The sequence below is a fragment of the Miscanthus floridulus genome, chromosome 15 (genome assembly GCF_019320115.1).
Source record: "Miscanthus floridulus cultivar M001 chromosome 15, ASM1932011v1, whole genome shotgun sequence".
Taxonomy (NCBI): Eukaryota; Viridiplantae; Streptophyta; class Magnoliopsida; order Poales; family Poaceae; genus Miscanthus; species Miscanthus floridulus.
This window is the reverse complement of record NC_089594.1, coordinates 76,467,879-76,484,846: the sequence shown is the minus strand read 5'-3', so window position 1 is coordinate 76,484,846 and position 16,968 is coordinate 76,467,879. Positions and strand designations below refer to the sequence as shown.

Sequence of the window (16,968 nt, the reverse complement as noted above, 5' to 3'; positions counted from 1 at the left end):
TGCAGGGCTACGTACCAACATTGTATGCTCAAGTGTTTCGGGGACTTCATCGAGTGAACCATTGAGGCCTACGTCGATGACATCGTGGTCAAGTCCAAATGGGCTGACTAGGTCATAGCCGACCTTGAGCAGACCTTCACAAAACTCTAAGCAAACAACATTAAGCTCAACCCTGAGAAGTGTGTTTTTATGATCCCGAGGGGTATGCTACTGGGTTTTACCATCTCCGAGCGTGGCATCGAAACCAACCCAGAGAATATCTCGGCCATCACGTGGATGATCCTGATTCAGAACATAAAGGGGGTGCAGCGAGTCACAGGGTGCCTCACCATGCTTAGCCGCTTTATCTCACGCCTCGGCGAATGAGGTCTCTCCCTGTATCAGCTTCTGAAGAAGGCCGACCGCTTCGAATGGATGCTCGAGGCCTAGGAGGCCCTTGACATGGTCAAGCAGCTTCTGATGAAGGCTTCAATCCTAGTCCCCCCGACTGATGGGGAATCGCTTCTACTCTATATCGTAGCCACCACGCAAGTGGTCAGTGCTGCCCTGGTAGTAGAACGAGAATAAGAGGGACACGCACTCAAAGTGCAGCATTCCGTATACTACATAGCGAGGTCTTGTCCGATTCCAAGACCCGCTACCCCTAAATCTAGAAGCTCATGTATGCCATCCTCATCGCCAAAAGGAAGTTGCGTCACTACTTCGAGTCGCATCTAGTGATGATCATGATGTCCTTCCCTCTCGGTGAGTTCATCCAAAATAGGGATGCCATAGGAAGAATCACCAAGTGGGCACTCAAGATGATGGGTCAAGGCATTTCATATGCCCCCCGAACGGCCATCAAGTCCCAAGTACTGGCTAATTTCCTTGTAGAGTGGACCGAGGTCCAAATGCCGCCAGCAGTCATCGACCAGGAGTACTGGACGATGTACTTCGATGGATCGCTGATGAAGAAAGGCACCGGCACGGGGCTGGTCTTCATTTTGCCCCTCGGGGTATGCATAAGGTACATGGTTCGCATCCATTTCCCCTCCTCCAACAATGTGGTCGAATATGAGGAGCTCATCAATGGCCTGCGCATCGCCATCGAGTTGGGTATCCGATGGCTTGATGTTTGGGGCAACTCCCAACAAGTCATCGAACAAGTCATGAAGGAATCAAGCCACCACAATGCTAAGATGGCTGCGTATTGCCGAGAAGTCTACCAACTAGAGGACAAGTTCAACGGTCTTGAGCTCAATCACATCTCGAGGCGTCTCAATGAGGTAGCCGACACGCTAGCAAAAGCAGCGTCTGGCCGAGAGCTGGTGCCAATAGGCATCTTCGCCAGCAATCAGTACAAACCCTCCATACGCTACGAGGAGCTAGAACAAGCCGGTGACTGGCTGCCTCCATCTGACCCTGAAGTCATGGAGCTTGATGAGGATCCAATGATAGAACCTGACCCTCTAGCTGTCTGGAGGGCGCCTTACCTCGACTACCTCCTCCGTGAGGCGCTATCGACGGACAAAATGAAGGCTCGGTGGCTCACGTGTCGTGCCAAGTCTTTTGTCCTTATTAAGGGCGAGCTCTACAGGCGAAGCCACACCGAGATCCTACAACGCTACATCCCTAATGAACAAGGGAAGCGGTTGTTGAGCGATATCCATGGTGGGGTCTACGGCCACCATGCCGCGCCTAGAACCCTGGTTGGAAACGTGTTCCGACAAGGCTTCTACTGGCTGACCAAAGTAGCTGATGCTGAACAGATCATGCGCACCTGCGAAGGGTGTCAATACTATGCTCGGTAGACCCACCTGCCAGCCCAAGCACTCCAGACGATCCCCATCACATGGCCATTCATGGTCTAGGGGCTCGATCTAGTCGAACCTCTCAAGAGGGTGCCTGAGGGATATACGCACTTGCTTGTCACCGTAGACAAGTTTACGAAATGGGTAGAGGCTCGACCGATCTTCGCGATCAAGTCCGAGCAAGCCGTGTTGTTCTTCCTTGACATCGTCCATCACTTTAGAGTCCCAAAGTCCATTATCACTGACAATGACACGCAGTTCACCAGATAGAAGGTCCTTCGATTCTACGATGAATACCACATCCGCGTTGATTGGGCCGCCATGGCGCACCCCCGCACGAACGGGTAGGTCGAGCGCGCGAATGGCATGGTCCTACAAGGCCTTAGGCCTAGGATCTTCAGCCAGTTGAACAAGTTTGGTAGATGATGGGTCACGGAACTTCCCGCTGTGCTTTGGCGCCTGAGGACGACCCCCAACTGGGCCACCAGCTACACATCATTCTTCATGGTCTATGGTTCCGAGGCTATCCTCTCGACCGACCTCAACTATGGAGCGCCAAGGTTTAGGGCGTACGATGAATAGGGAGCTAAGGCATCCCATGAAGATGCCATGGACTAGCTAGATGAAGCGCATGACATCGCCCTCCTCTGCTTGGCCAAATACCAGCAAGCATTATGTCGGTACCACAACCGTTGAGTGCGGGGTTGGGCCTTCAATGTCAGGACCTGGTGCTCCGCCTCGTCCAGAGCAACAAGAATCGCCACAAGCTCTCTCCACCACGGGAGGGACCGTATGTCATCGTGGAGGTGCTCCGACCAGGTGCCTACAAGCTCAAGACCATCGACGGCATAGTCTTTGTCAATGCCTAGAACATCAAACATCTATGTCGCTTTTACCCTTAATATACGTACGCTTTCTCTTATCAGTTCTACTATCAAACTCCCCGATCTTTAGTGACACCTGACCCCAGCAATGGCAGGGGGTCGGGCCGAACTCAGGGGCTGATAAGAGCGTATCTATCTGATAGACATTCTCTACGCCTGACCCTTTCTCAAGTTAAGACCCAAAAGCGAGGTTTGCGGAAAATGAACACTGAGTAAAACTAGCTGGACTGCGAGAAACCTACGGCCCAGCGGCTACGGTGTCTTTGCCCACCAGCGTGATCAGAGTTTTTTCTGCACCCCGGGCTTTTTAGACTTAGCTACGGAAAGAGTCGGTACGCGTCTAAGAGTATATCCACCTCACAAACATTCTTCATGCCCAACCCTCTCTCACGTTAAGACCTAGAGGCTAGGGTTGTGAAAACGAATGTTGAGTAAAACTGGTCGGACTGCGAGAAAACTACGCCCCAGCGGCTACGGTGCCTTTGCTCACCAGCGTGATCAGAGTTTGTTCACCCGTACCCTAGGCTTTACGGCCTTAACGACGGAAGGGGTCGAAATGCACTAACCTTTTTATACGAAAAGGGGAGAAGGGCTAAAAATCTGTTAGGCCATAATGAAATTTAAGAGCTTGTCCACTTATTGCAAGTTCGCCACTAGTGTATCTGCCTACCTAATTTCTTAGGGGTGATCTGATCCTCTATCTCCGTAGGTAAGTCCTATGTCACCGGGTCACACAAGTCGATCGAATGGCTTGGCCACTGTCGAGAGATGGGTAAGGAGTAGTAGGATGCCCATGCGGGTTATTCCGACTCTATCATGAACGACAAACCCGGATTCCACTGGAACATATCCGGTAAGATCTTCTCGAACCCATCACTCGTGCCACCGAGGTAAGTCCTGCGCCAGTGGGTCACCCTTAATTTACGCATGTTTTCTCTAATTAACTTCGCTATCAAGCCCCCGACCCTAGCAACAGCAAGGGGTTGGGCCTCATTCGGGGGCCAGGAAGAGTGTCTATTCGGTAGACATTCTCTATGTCCGACCCCTTCTCACGTTAAAAAACTAGAAGCAAGGTGTGCGGAAAAGACTCTGAGTAAAACTGGTCGGACCACAAGAAACCTATGCCCCAGCGGCTACGACACTTTTGCTCACCAGCATGATCAGAGTTTTTGCCCCCACACCCCGAGCTTTAGCCTCTGCCTTCCTAGGAAGGGTTTGGAGGGGCCCACCTATGGAATGTCCATCGAGGAGAGGCTAGCAGGTCGCCCAAGTCGATCGGACGGCTCGGGCCACTACCGAGAGATGGGTAAGGAGTAGGGGGATGCCCTATGAAGGTTACGCCAACTCCATCACGAACAATGGACCCAGACCCCACACAGAGATATCTGGTAAAAGCTCCCTGAACCCATCACTCGAGCCATCGTGGTAACTTTACCAACCCCCACTTTACTTTTCCAATGCATGAGCATTCATTCATCCATTCTAATGCAAGCATTCATACATTCATCCATACATTCATCCCATACATCCAAGCATCGCATATGCAATTATTGCATCACAACACTTCGCGTTGCGTCATGAAGCAGTAGTCGTCTCATTCGACATGAGCGGCGACCGACCGAGGTTCAAAGGCCGGCCCGCAAAGGGCTCGAGGTCGCCTCGCATCAAACAGAGCTAGGGGAGAAAAACATAGATGAGCCCCAGTGGCCCTTGCCCGACCTCGCTCAGAAGTGAACAGGGACATCTTGACCTTCTTATTCGATCCTAACCTCGAGCCAAGCCCAGAGAATCTCCATCGAGGAGAGGCCAGTGGGCCACCTAAGTCGGTCTCTAGAATGACTCGGACATCTGCCGGGAGGCTAGTTAAGGAGCAGTGGAATGCCACATGAGGGCTATGCCAACCCCATCAACGAACGCTGGACCCGGATTCCACTCGGACATGCCCGTTAGCGAGCTTGCCGAGCACGATACTTGAGCCATCGAGGCAAGTGTCGTTAGCTCAACCCCTCTGGTTGTGGAAACAGCAGATGGGGTGACACATGAAACATGGCTGACCCCTACTGAGCCCAATAGGGCTCGGGGGCTCAAGCCACCTGACCCTAACTCAGGAATCCAACTGACCGGGGTTCAAAGGCTGGCCCACAAAGGGTTCGAGGCCACCTTGCGTCAAATAGAGCTAGGGGAGAAAATGCATATGAGCCCTAGCGCCCTTTGCCTGACCCACTCAAAAGTGGATAGGGTCATCTCGACCTTCTTGTTCGATCCTAACCTCGAGCCAAGCCCATAGAAATCCCCATCGAGGGGAGGCCAGTGGGCCACCTAAGTCGGTCTCCGGAATGACTCGGGCATCTGCCGGGAGGTGGGTCAAGGAGCAGTGGAATGTCACATGAGGGCTATGCCGACCCCATCATGAACGATGGACCTAGATTCCACTCGGACATGCCCGTTAGCGAGCTCACCGAGTGCGTCACTCGAGCCATCGAGGCAAGTGACGTTAGCTCAACCCATCCGGTTGCGAAAACCATGGATGGGGCGATGATCACAAAGATGAGCCAACCCTCAACCGGACCCCCACTATGCACAGAAGCTCGAGGAAAGTTGGACTTGCAAGGAGACCGAATGCACGGTCGTAGAATGATGGCTCAGATCCTAGGGAGGGGGTACATACGAAAACAAGAGATGCTTCCTCTTACTAGTTTCGCTATCCTCTCCTCGACCTTTAGTGACACCCGACCCCATCAACGGCAAGGGGTCGGGTCTCACTCAGGGGCTAATAAGCGTATATATACCCTTTCTGAAATAGTCGTCGTGCCCGACCCCTTCCTCACATTAAAAAACCTAGTGGCAAGGTTTACAAAAACAAACGACTGAGTAAGGCTGGTCGGACTGCAAGAAACCTACGCCCTAGTGGCTACGGCACTCTTGCTCACCAGCATAATCAGAGTTTGTTCACCCACACCCTAAGCCCTACGGTCTTGACAAATGGAAGGGTCAGAACGCATTAACCCCTTTTAACACAGAAAAAGGGAGAAAAAACATATTTGTTCAAACCAAAATAAAAGAACAGACTTGTTCGAACGAAACACAGGGGTCAGAACTTGTCCGATTATGACAAAAATAATCATCTGACCTATCTAACTAACAAGCCCCTCTAGGGGACAACTACGTCTTCTATCCTATCTGCTAGGTCCTGCAAAAGGGGAGCCACCACCACTTCCATCTCCTCCAGCTCGTGGACTTTGTAGCCGAGCGCGTAGCCATGGCTCATCATCTCTAGATCGATGTTGTCCCCATAATGAGAATGAGCAATCATGAAGGGTTGATTGACCTCGGCACGAAGGGCATTCCTCTTGAGCTGGCGCACCTGAGCCGTGATCTTGATGGCACGGGCCACGAGCGAGCTGGTCCCCTTTGACCATACCACCTCAAGGTCGTCGCAGACCACTCCGAGGGCAGCACTCAGGATACCGAGCTCATTGCTCTCCGCCTAAAGATTTCTCCTCACCTCGGTGAGATCCACAGCCAGCCCAGCAGAAACTCTCTCGGCCTCTAGCTTCTAGGTCATCACGCTTTTGAGCTTAGCCTAGAGGGAGCCAACCTTCTGCTGCACGTCATTACATTCTTGGTAGGCCTAGTCACGCTCTTGAAAAGCCTGGCCATGCTCCTCACGAGTCGCACCATGTTCCAAGCGGAGCCTCTCCAAGGTTTGGAGCAGCTCATCCCGCTCCTTGCACAGCCGAGTGACCGCTGCGGCATCTAGGATCACCCTCTTCTCTAGGGTCGTGAGCTTCTCCTCAACCCCCAGCTTTAGATCCCTTTCCTTCTTAACCTCGGCCAGAAGGTCAAGGATCCGCTGGGGGGTCTCGGCGTCCTTCTAGAGCAACTCATCCCGCTCCTTCCTGACCCTAGCGGTTTCTTCTTCATCCTTCCATGACCTCAATGACAAGGCCTCTAACGCCTTCTCGGCCTTGTCAGCATCACGACGCGCCTCGACCACCCATGACTGAAGATCGGCCGCCTCCTCGGTGAGGGGAGTTAGCTCGGCCACCCTCTACTGGGCAACAACAAGCTGAGCTATCACCTCCCCACGTAACCATGCCTCCTCAATGAGGCAGCCCCAAGTTTCCTTCCGTTGATGAAGGAACTGAGACTTCCCCCGTCTATGAGCTATAAGAGACTGCATAAAGATGATGGCCAGGATACAAAAAGTATATAAAGATAAAGGCAAGAGGCAGGAACAAACAATACTCGGTCAGAGGGAACAACAATGTCACGTAATGCACCCATGGAGTGGTTTAGGGCCTCGAGCACGGACATGCCATCGCTTGGGCCGCCGATGGCATGGGTCGCGCCAGTGCCTCAGGCGCCAATGCGATTGCGCCCGGCTGTGACCCATCTATCATGGCCGCCACCACCTCCACATGCGTCGGTGGGATCACAACTAGGTACGCTGGCCCACCACGGTCGGCACCACGAGCTTGGTAAGCAGCCTCATCCGTCCCATCGTCGGCAGTGGTATCGCGGTCGACACCGGCTGCTCAACGACATCCGAAGGCACCCCTTGAATGCCCGCATCTGCCCATCCTATGTAGGGCATGGGCACCACCGTGGGCGGTGCCTGGCAAGCCGACGACGTGGATATACTGGCGCTGCTCCTGCCCGAAATGGGCGTGGCACCAGCCGAAGGCTGTTGCCTCGATTGGAGGGCGATGCTCTTCTTCGACACCAGCGCCAAAGGTTTCTGCTGCCTGCCGATGCTGCAAGGGACGAAAAACATAAGACACGATGAAATCTGACTAAAACAGGAAAAAAAATAGAGGAACTGATAACTCACCTCAGTGCCGTCGGGCAGCAAATGCGTTTGGGGGGCGAACCCCCCGACATTTGCTCCGCCTCATTAGAACGAGGCTGTTTCGAGCCCGCCCCTACTCCTGGGCAGAGGGGCTAGCTCCCCTCGACTCTTGAGGCATGACGGCGGAGCCGCTCGCCTCCATTGGCACCTTAGGCGCGACGACAGAGCCGCTCGCCTCTGTTGGCTCCTGGGGTAGGCTGACGGTATGGCCCACCTCTGTTGGCTCCCCTGACGTGCCCTCCCCTCCATGGAACAAGAAGGGTCCCGACGCCTATCAGCGCATCCTTGTTCTCTAGGTCATCATCTCCATCATCATTATCATCATCGTTGTCAGCATCCTCGCCTCGTTCCCGTGCCTGTAGCTTCCGCTGCTTCTTCCTCCTCTTGTCCACCGTTGCCTTCCTCGGCTGCTCGCCCTTGGTGCGATTCACCATCCTCATGGCTGAATCCCTCGGCAATGATGCTGGGTGATCCATGAGGATGAGGTCCCTCGGCTGGTCCTGCCCCTCTCAAAGTTAGTATCAAGGGATCAGGAAATCAATTGAAGAGAAGGCAAGAGAAAGGGAAACTTATGAAGATGATGTAGCCTGGCTCCGGCCGCATCAGAGGATGCCCCAGCACTAGGTAAACAAAGTCGAGGGTGGCACCCGCATCGTCCCACAAAGGCTCTATCACCTCCTTGATGCGTTGTGCGATCTCAGAGTTGGGGAGCGTCCCCTCGATGAGCGACGTTCCGTCGAATGATGCCTCGGGCACCATCGCATACAGCAGGAGCACGCGCATCATCAATGGCGCCACCCTCCTTGCGTGGTAAGCCCTGATGATGCCCGACCCCTTTAGGCCATTCTCCTTCAAGATGTGGATGGTGGTGATGTGGTCTCAGATCTTCTTCTTGTCCTTCTCCGAGACGCCCCACTTCCTCCACTACTCCGGGGCCTCTTCGATCAGGCGCCCGGTGAACTCCGACAGAGGGCAGTGGCGTTGTTCTTGACGTAGAACCAATATGAGTGCCACCCCTTGTTGGACATCGAAAGCCACATGGACGGTTATTCGCTGACTTGATTGTTCCGAAGTTGGATGCCGGTGCACCCCATCGGCATGTGTAGCTCATGCCTGTCGCTTTTCTCCCTCTTCTTCTAGAGGGTGACGGCAAAGAAGTACCTCCACAAGTAGGACAGACCGATGTGAGAGAAGTAGGACAGAAACACGCTATACCAGTCGATGTTGCTCCGCCTCCGCACCATGGCCGCCGCCGTTCGGCCTACGATCAAGGAGGGGGAGATTCAAACAAGGGTAGGTGGTATGGGACTGGCCGACCGGGGGGGGGGGGGTTGCGTTCTGGGTTTTTGTGCGAGTGAAACGCATGCAAGGAGTGTGAGTGGAAGAAACGGAGGTTTGTCACTTAATTTTGTCGCTCAGCTAAATCATCAGCTTACGCCGAAGGGTTGGGCTGCGGCGTGGGCGCGGGTTCGATAGTGTTGGGCCTTATGGGTCGGCGTCAGTTACCAGCCACAGTTAGTTAGGCCCAGACCCGCTAAGGTCATGTTTGGATCCAAGCAGCCAATAGTTACTCCCTTTGTCCCGTTATATGTGTCGTTTTAGCTTTTCTACCAGGTACAACAAAGATTCTCTAAACCTGGACATACGGTGTGTCCAGAACGACAGATATAGTGGGACAGACGGATTTAATAATCGACACCTTTAAATTCAAATGGGATCCAGCTAAGAGTTTAGATGATTGTTAGCTAATACCTAATTAACAATTATTTCACTAATCAGGCAAAACAAACTAATAGTAATTAGCTGCTTTGAGTCCAAGCAGGATCCATCTAACAGTTTAGCTAATTGTTAGCTAATACCCAATTAACAATTATTTCACTAGAGTTTAGCAAATTGTTAGCTAATATCCAATTAACAATTATTTCACTAGTTGGGCAAAACCAGCTAATAGTTAGCTATGAGTTAATTAGCTAGCTAACTATTACTATTAATGGATCCAAACAGGGCCTAAATATGATGCTGGCCGGGCTGAAGGGATATGTGAGGTCAGATTGTTAGGTTCCGGTTTAAAAATTGAACAAAATTCAGAAGCGTACCTGCAAAAAAATTCGTAACAGGTTGCTGCATTTCCCTATTGAAGAGTAGTGAAATTTATGGGTGCGTTGACCTGATGAAATTGATGAAAAATGACATGTTGTTAGGATCAGCAAACGGTCTACAAGTGGTATGCAATCCACTAGTTTCATGTGCTCACAGTCACACACAAACAGCAGCACATATTAACAATTTGAAGAGGATTCATACTAGCTTAGGGAAACGTCAGACATAGCATTACATGGTCCAACAAGAGGCTATGATAACTACATCTGGGAAACGAATACCACATAACTAACACTAGAAAAACAGACCACTCGACGACACTGTCAATTGTCACGCATGCTGTCAGTTGCTGTGTACATGCAGCGCAAACAGCACAAGCCTCAGCTCACTGGTTCCCAGTCTCCATGAGCAGCCAGTCCTTCCTCATGTCCTTAGGCAGCGCCATGAGAGATCTGAACAGACGATCATCGCGGATGAGCATGCTGTAGGCTCTCAGTAAATCAGCACGCTCCAACCTGGGTATCTCTCTGAGCGCCTCCAAGATTTCTTCTGGGGGAGCAGGTTCCTTGTCATCATTCTTCACGGCAGGACGAGCAATCCTTTTGCAATTGCCATCAACCTACCAAACAGAACACATGTTCGTTAATACTTTGTCCACCATGTCTTCGGCTTTTGCGATTATTCACATTGGTTGCTACATTCACAATTCCCTCATCATAGTTTCAACTTTCAAGAGATGCCTTACTGATAATAAAAAGGTAAAGGAAAGACACTATATGATACCTGCACATGATTCTTCGTTCTTCCAACTAAAAGAGGAGATGGCTTCAAACAGTATTTACAGTTACAGGGCACATGTCCAACCCGCTCATCCTCTTGATCTACAAACAGAGTGACACAACACATTACTGACAGTTCGTATTAATGAACTGGAAGTCTGGAACACAAGCAAGAACCGTTCTATTCATATTAGTACTCCACGCGAATAGCCAGCATTTTCTGTGACAAATTTACTAACCCATCACATGAGCCCAATATTTCCCAATCCATCTCTTGCTAATGGTGGGCGTGCAAGGTTAAAAGCGTTAGTGACACGCAATTGTGGAAATCTTACTGAAACCGTGTGAATCCTTCTCGGCAGCGGACTGAGCATCCAGTCCCGGATCAGCAGCAGCCCGCAAACCAAGCAGAGTAAAGGTTCTATGAATAACGGACGATGTAGCCCAAAGGGCACAAACCTGAGAAACACAATGCACGCTATCTTTCACAAATCCACAGATCTACCGCAAAGTAAATCGATCGAATGCTCCAGTTCAATACGCGACCGTGTATGCACCTTCGTGGCCGCGCGGGTCACTGGGCTGCGCGCCCCGCTCTCCACCTGCGCGCCGGGGAGCCTTGGGGCGCTCCAACCCGAACCTCCGCCAGCGGGGGCCTGGGTTCCCCCGCGGCTGTTCGTCGTTCGATGACGCCCTCCCGACGGCCCCCATCCGCGCCCGCGCCAAATTCCGCGCCGCCGATGCCGCCCTTGTTGCAGCAGCGCGCGGCGCCGCCCTTGTTGCGGTAGCGTGCGGCGCTGCGGAGGGGGGGTCGAAGCAGAGCTCGTACTCGACGCCGGGGTAGGAAGGGCTGCAGGAAAACGCATCCGCCAAGTCGCTCAAGTTCACAACTCGCCCCATCGCCGCCTCCATCGGCCGCCGCCGCCGATGAGCCTCGCGGTGTTAGGGCTTCGTATGAAGAGCGGGTGGGGAAAAGGGATGGGTTGGGCTGCGTGTGGTATAGCTATGGGCCAAATAACATGGGCTGGGCTTAGGGATGAAAATGAGACGAATATTTTTCGATACCCATCCATTCCGAAAGGTGAAATCTTAAGGGTGTGTTTGGTTGCTTGATATCTGTGGATAGGATAGGATCATCCATGATATGGAGCATTTGGTTAAGCAAATCCATGGATAGGGAATATACCTCCAGATGCTGGATTTCATGGTCCGAAAAAATCTGGCGGACTAACTTATACATGTCTTCTAATCTTTCTCATTAGTAAATGAATTAAGGATTATTAGGATGTTATATTATTACTTAGTAATTATGGTAGTAGGATTAGTTCTGATAAGTGCTAATAAGTTGATTAGTGCATGTTTTAGTGTGCTAATTAGGATATTAGTGGTGCTAATTAACATATTTTATTTTAAAGTAGTGATTATCATGACAAAATTAGTATTAGTGCATATTTATTAGTGTCCAATTAGTTGTTATTATTTTTAAATAATAGATATAGTTAGTCAACTATTCTCAACCCCATCCACTTTCATCCATCCAACCAAACAGAAAAATGACTCGTCACATCTATCCAACCAAACATACATCATGGATATCCTTATCCCAATATCCATGGATCGTTATATCCCATCCAACTTCGTCCTCCAACTAAACTCACCCGACAGTCCATGTCTGAATATGAACATTTAATATACGTATTATATTCGAATCTGAATACTCAAAATTAGATTTCTCATACGTATATGAGATAGATATCAATATACGACATGATCCTTATCTGGTTGCGAGATCCGAAAAAAATAAGGGATAGAATGCAAGATCTCTAATATCCATCTGCGTCCAATCCGATTTCAGCCCTAGCTGGCCTGACCCAGCTTGTGAAGGAAATGGTTGCGACTTGCGACTACACCCTTAGGACAACTCTAGCAATAACCATCAAAACCGGCCCCCTACTGTTTATTTGAGGGCTCTCCCTGTTCTTGAGGGTTTAAGTAGCAAGCGGTAGCGAAGCGCGTGCATGGAAAACTTATGACTAGCAGGGACTCTGCTACAGCTGTTTTTTCTCCGGTTGTGTAATTTGATTTTGAGGGTTTAAGTAGGGACCCGTCAGAGTTGCTCTTTAGATAGTGTTTGGTTAGGCTAAGGAAATACGGTGTTACGGCAACAAAAGCCAGGCGCCACCGCAAGACGATGGCCTCCTGCGGAGTAAATGGACCCGATGGCCCGGCAAACGTTTCTTCGGCTCCGAGTGGATCGATCCGGACCATGTAACTGAGCTGTGTTCGGCTGCGTCCAGACGCTTAAGAGGAACGTGTGAGAGAAGAGAGACAAGTTCAGGAAAAAAAAACTCTAGACTCGGATCCTTCCTCCGTGAGTTCCTTCCCCAATCCCTTCTCTCCTGTTAACACACAGGGAATGGAAAAACAGCACTAATGTAAACAATGTAAGCCATTACTTGATTTGTTTGGTTGGCCTTTTATAACGGTAACAAAGCCAGCAAGAACAGCAGCACAATAGAGAGAAGCATCTCAAGATCTTGAGAGAGGGAAGAAAAAAATATTACGATGTAGCACACACTCACACGCAAACAGTGAAGAAGATTCATACTAGCTTAGGGAAACAACACAGGCATTGCATTACATGGTCCAACAAGAGGCTAGGATAATTACATCTGGGAAACGAATACCACATAACCAGCACTAGATAGATAAACAGATCACTCGACGACATTGTCAATTACTCAATTGTCACGCATGTTGTCAGTTGCTGTGTGCATGCAGCGCAAACAGGACAAGCCTCAGTTCACTGGTTCTCGATCTCCATGAGCAGCCAGTCCTTCCTCATGTCCTTAGGCAGCGCCATTAGAGATCTGAACAAACGATCATCACGGATGAGCATGCTGTAGGCTCTCAGTAAACCAGCACGCTCCAAGCTCTGTATCTCTCTGACCGCCTCAAAGATTTCCTCTGGGGGAGCAGGTTCCTTGTCGTCATCCTTCGCTGCAGCACGAGGAACCCTTTTGCGATGGCCATCAGCCTACCAAACAGAACAATGGTTGGTTAATCCTTTGTCCACCATGCCCCTCAGCTTTTGCGTTTATTCACACGGGTTGCTACCTTGACAATTCCCCATCATAGTTTCAAGAGATGCCTACAGATAATAAACAAGGTAAAAGAAAGACACTACATAATACCTGCTCATGATTCTTCTTTCTTCTGACTAAAACAGGAGATGACTTGAGACAGCATTTACAGGCCACATGTTCCCCCTGCTCGTCCTCTTGATCTACAAACAGAGAGTGACACATAACACAGCACATCAGTGACAGTTCGTATTAGTGAACAACTGGAACAGACTCAGCAACCGTTCAGTTGAGGACTTGAGGTTAGTGCTACACAGCACTTCTTATGGTAAATTCAGTATAAAATGAATTTAGATAGTTCAAGGTATATTATAGCACTAATGAAGTATGCTTAATGAGGGGCAATACAGGGTGCACCATCTTGCCATGCAAAAATCAATGATTTTAACATCAATGACATGCTTCTAATTTTGTATAACATTAGAAAGAAGCCAAGCTATTAGAACACATCATAATTCGTAGAAGATCCAACGAAAAGTACAACATGTTAAGCAATGCATACAATGGTAAACTAGATGAATAGTTTGACAAGCCCAACAAAACTAGTAGAAGTAAAGAATACCTCTTCCTTTCTTTTGGAACCAAAGAATAACATGAGAGCCCATAGTTCATTCTTCATTGTTGAAGGAAAAAACAATGTGATTCTATAGTTGTTCTTTAAATCTGTTCTAACTATAGCATCTATTAGTTAGAGGCAGGTGCTGGTCTCTTAGAGGCTGAATATGGAATAAAAATAACATCAGAAATAGAAGTTATTTCTAATTTCTGACACAAAAATAGACTACCGTACCTAAAACACAAATTATCCATATGATGCACATATACAACATGCAACTAAATATACATGTATATATATTGCGGGTGAACCTAAGGATCACCGTAACAAAGGTGATGTTATTCAAAATAATTGCATAACCCTAAGTGAGGAGTATGTTCGTCTACTAAACTACCAAATACGTTCCGAGATAAAAAGAAATCCACGGAGGCTATACCTTGTTGAAGGCGGGGGGATAGTTTTCCCCCAAAAATTCGGGCTCAAATTATAGGATTTGGGCCGACGTTAGCGGCTGGACGAGGGCGCCTGCTCACTCTACGAGAGGAAGAGAAGAAATGGGAGAGAGACATAGGGGGAGGAGGGAGGTCATGTGGATCCTATAAGGAACCGTGTCATACCATGCGGCTTGGCGTGGCAGAGCCTTGGCACGCGAAGTGTCATGGCACTGACGGGTGGCCCCACGCACGCTTCATGCTAATCATTCAGGCCACGGTGGCAGCTTTATGCCGTGTCGATGCATGTGATGCGATAGAGTGTTAATGTTGCGCCATATCACTTGGCATGGACAGAGGGGTTATTTTTTAAAATAAATTTTTGAATAGATTATTTTAAAATATCGATTTAAAAGGTTAACGATAATTTTTTTTAGTGGAGTTAGGCGTGGTGCCAATATCTTGCGAGCCGATAGCAAAACCGGACAAGTCTGGACCACATGTTACTTTCACGGATGCTACCACGCCTGTCGTAGGCCCCAATGGCGACACGTGCACAAGGTGCGCCTCCCCGTCCTATGCGGTGCCCAGAAGGACTCTAACTCTAGCGATTGTTCAAGGCATATGCAAGCGATAACGAAAGGTCCTGCATATTTTAAACTAACAAAGACATTCAGGAAGTTATATGCATTGACGAAAAAATAGAGACAAGAATACAAGGTTTTTCCATGCTTTCACCTCAGAGCAAAGAACCAATATGCTAACAAAGGTGAGAAACAATCAAGGGACTGAGTGGAAGGAGAAGAGCATTTGAAGGATTTTGTATTCTAGTACTACTAGGCCTTGTTCACCTCACATGGCAGAAATCTCATTAGCTCTTTTTCTGAATCAAAACAACCAAGGGTAACACAACAGATGAATGAGATATTGTTGGATGAATTCACAACTACGGAAATTAAAAGAGCTTTGGACTCAATTAGAGACTTAAAAGCCCCTGGACATGATGGAATGCCCTCCATTTTTTATAAGGAGTGTTGACACATTGTGGGTGAGAGAATAATTGAAGAAGTTCTGAAAGATGTAAATGGTGGGGAGATGCCAGTTGAATGGAATGACACAAATATTGTTCTCATGCCCAAGGTAAAGACTCCTAACCACCTAAAAGATTTTCGCCCAATTAGTTTATGTAATGTGATTTACAAAATTGTAACAAAGGTGTTGGCAAATCGCTTATAGAATATTCTTGCAGAAGTCATCTCAAATTCCAATGCTTCATAGACTGGGCTTTCAAGAAATTGGAACAAACTTATTATGAAATGTGTTTCAATGGTCGTTTATAAGGTCAAGGTGAATAGTGTACAAGGAAACAATCTGTCTAGAGGACTTAGACAAGGCAACCCCCTGTCACAATATTTATTTGTTATTTGTGTTAAATCTCTGTCTATGGCATTAATTGCAGGCAGCTGATGAAGAAGAGCGAATAAAGGGTGTGAAGATTTGTAAGAAGGCACCTAGCTTGACACATTTGTTTTTTTTCTAATGATGCACTCTTGCTATTAAGTGTTACAAACTCAGTTGCTATGAAGATTAGGAAGATATTGGATGACTATGAGAAATGTTGTCGGCAAATTGTGAATAAGGAAAAGTCGGCGGTTATGTTCAGTGTCAATGTGTCTGATGAAGTAAAAGGAAGTTTCATGCAAAATATAGGAATTTCATATGCTGCTTCTAGTGAAAAGAATTTGGGCCTGCCCGCCTTCATGGAAAACCTAAGACTAAAGCTTTTTCTTTTTTTAAAGGAGAAAATTTGGCGCTATAGTCAAGGCTAGAAAGAAAAATTGCTCTCAAAAGCTAGAAAGGAAGTCTTGATTAAGTATATTGCACAAACCATCCCTGTCTATGCTATGTCTTGCTTCCACCTCACCAAATCACTATGTGATGGCATAATAACAATGATTTTGCGATACTAGTGGACACAACAAGATAAGGAAACAAATCATTGGATGGAAAAGGAGAAATTGGTGAAGCAAAAAAACAAAGGTGGATTGGGATTTTATGATCTACACGCTTTCAATATTGCTATGCTAGCAAGACAAGGGTAGAGAATAATTTAATATCCTTTTCTCTTTGTGTGGTCAAGTTTTAAAAGCAACATATATTATCCAAGATCCGATGTTCTTCATATGCTCAGCAATGGGACGGAATGTCATATACATGGAGAAGCATCTTAGTGTATTCAACTCCAAAAAGGCATAATTTGGAGGGTTGGGAGTGGAAATTAAATCAACATATGGGATGACCCTTGGCTGCCGAGAGCACAAAATAGATTTGTCAAAACACACAATTGTTCAACTTTAGTCTCAAAAGTCAGAGAACTTACTAATCGTGTTACTAGGCAATGGGATGTCAGGATGGTTCAAGACATCTTGCCAA

The 16,968-nt window shown here is 48.4% G+C and overlaps 2 protein-coding genes across 3 annotated transcripts; one reads left to right on the top strand and one right to left on the bottom strand.

Annotated features, from left to right (window-relative positions):
- Positions 1-1,010: 1,010 nt before the first annotated feature.
- On the top strand, positions 1,011-1,790 carry LOC136507696 (uncharacterized). The gene has a single exon (XM_066502343.1). It carries the CDS (start codon positions 1,011-1,013, stop codon positions 1,788-1,790), a length of 780 nt encoding a protein of 259 aa, XP_066358440.1.
- Positions 1,791-9,784: 7,994 nt separating this feature from the next.
- LOC136508860 (uncharacterized) lies at positions 9,785-11,384 on the bottom strand. Of its 2 annotated transcripts, XM_066503636.1 has the most exons (4): positions 10,963-11,384; positions 10,741-10,864; positions 10,410-10,507; positions 9,785-10,245 (listed from the first exon to the last, which is right to left on the bottom strand). In XM_066503636.1, exons 1-4 carry the CDS (start codon positions 11,269-11,271, stop codon positions 10,012-10,014), a joined length of 765 nt encoding a protein of 254 aa, XP_066359733.1. In that variant the 5' UTR covers positions 11,272-11,384; the 3' UTR covers positions 9,785-10,011. The 2 variants fall into 2 exon arrangements, with proteins under 2 accessions (XP_066359733.1, XP_066359734.1); XM_066503637.1 differs by lacking the exon at positions 10,741-10,864.
- Positions 11,385-16,968: the final 5,584 nt, after the last annotated feature.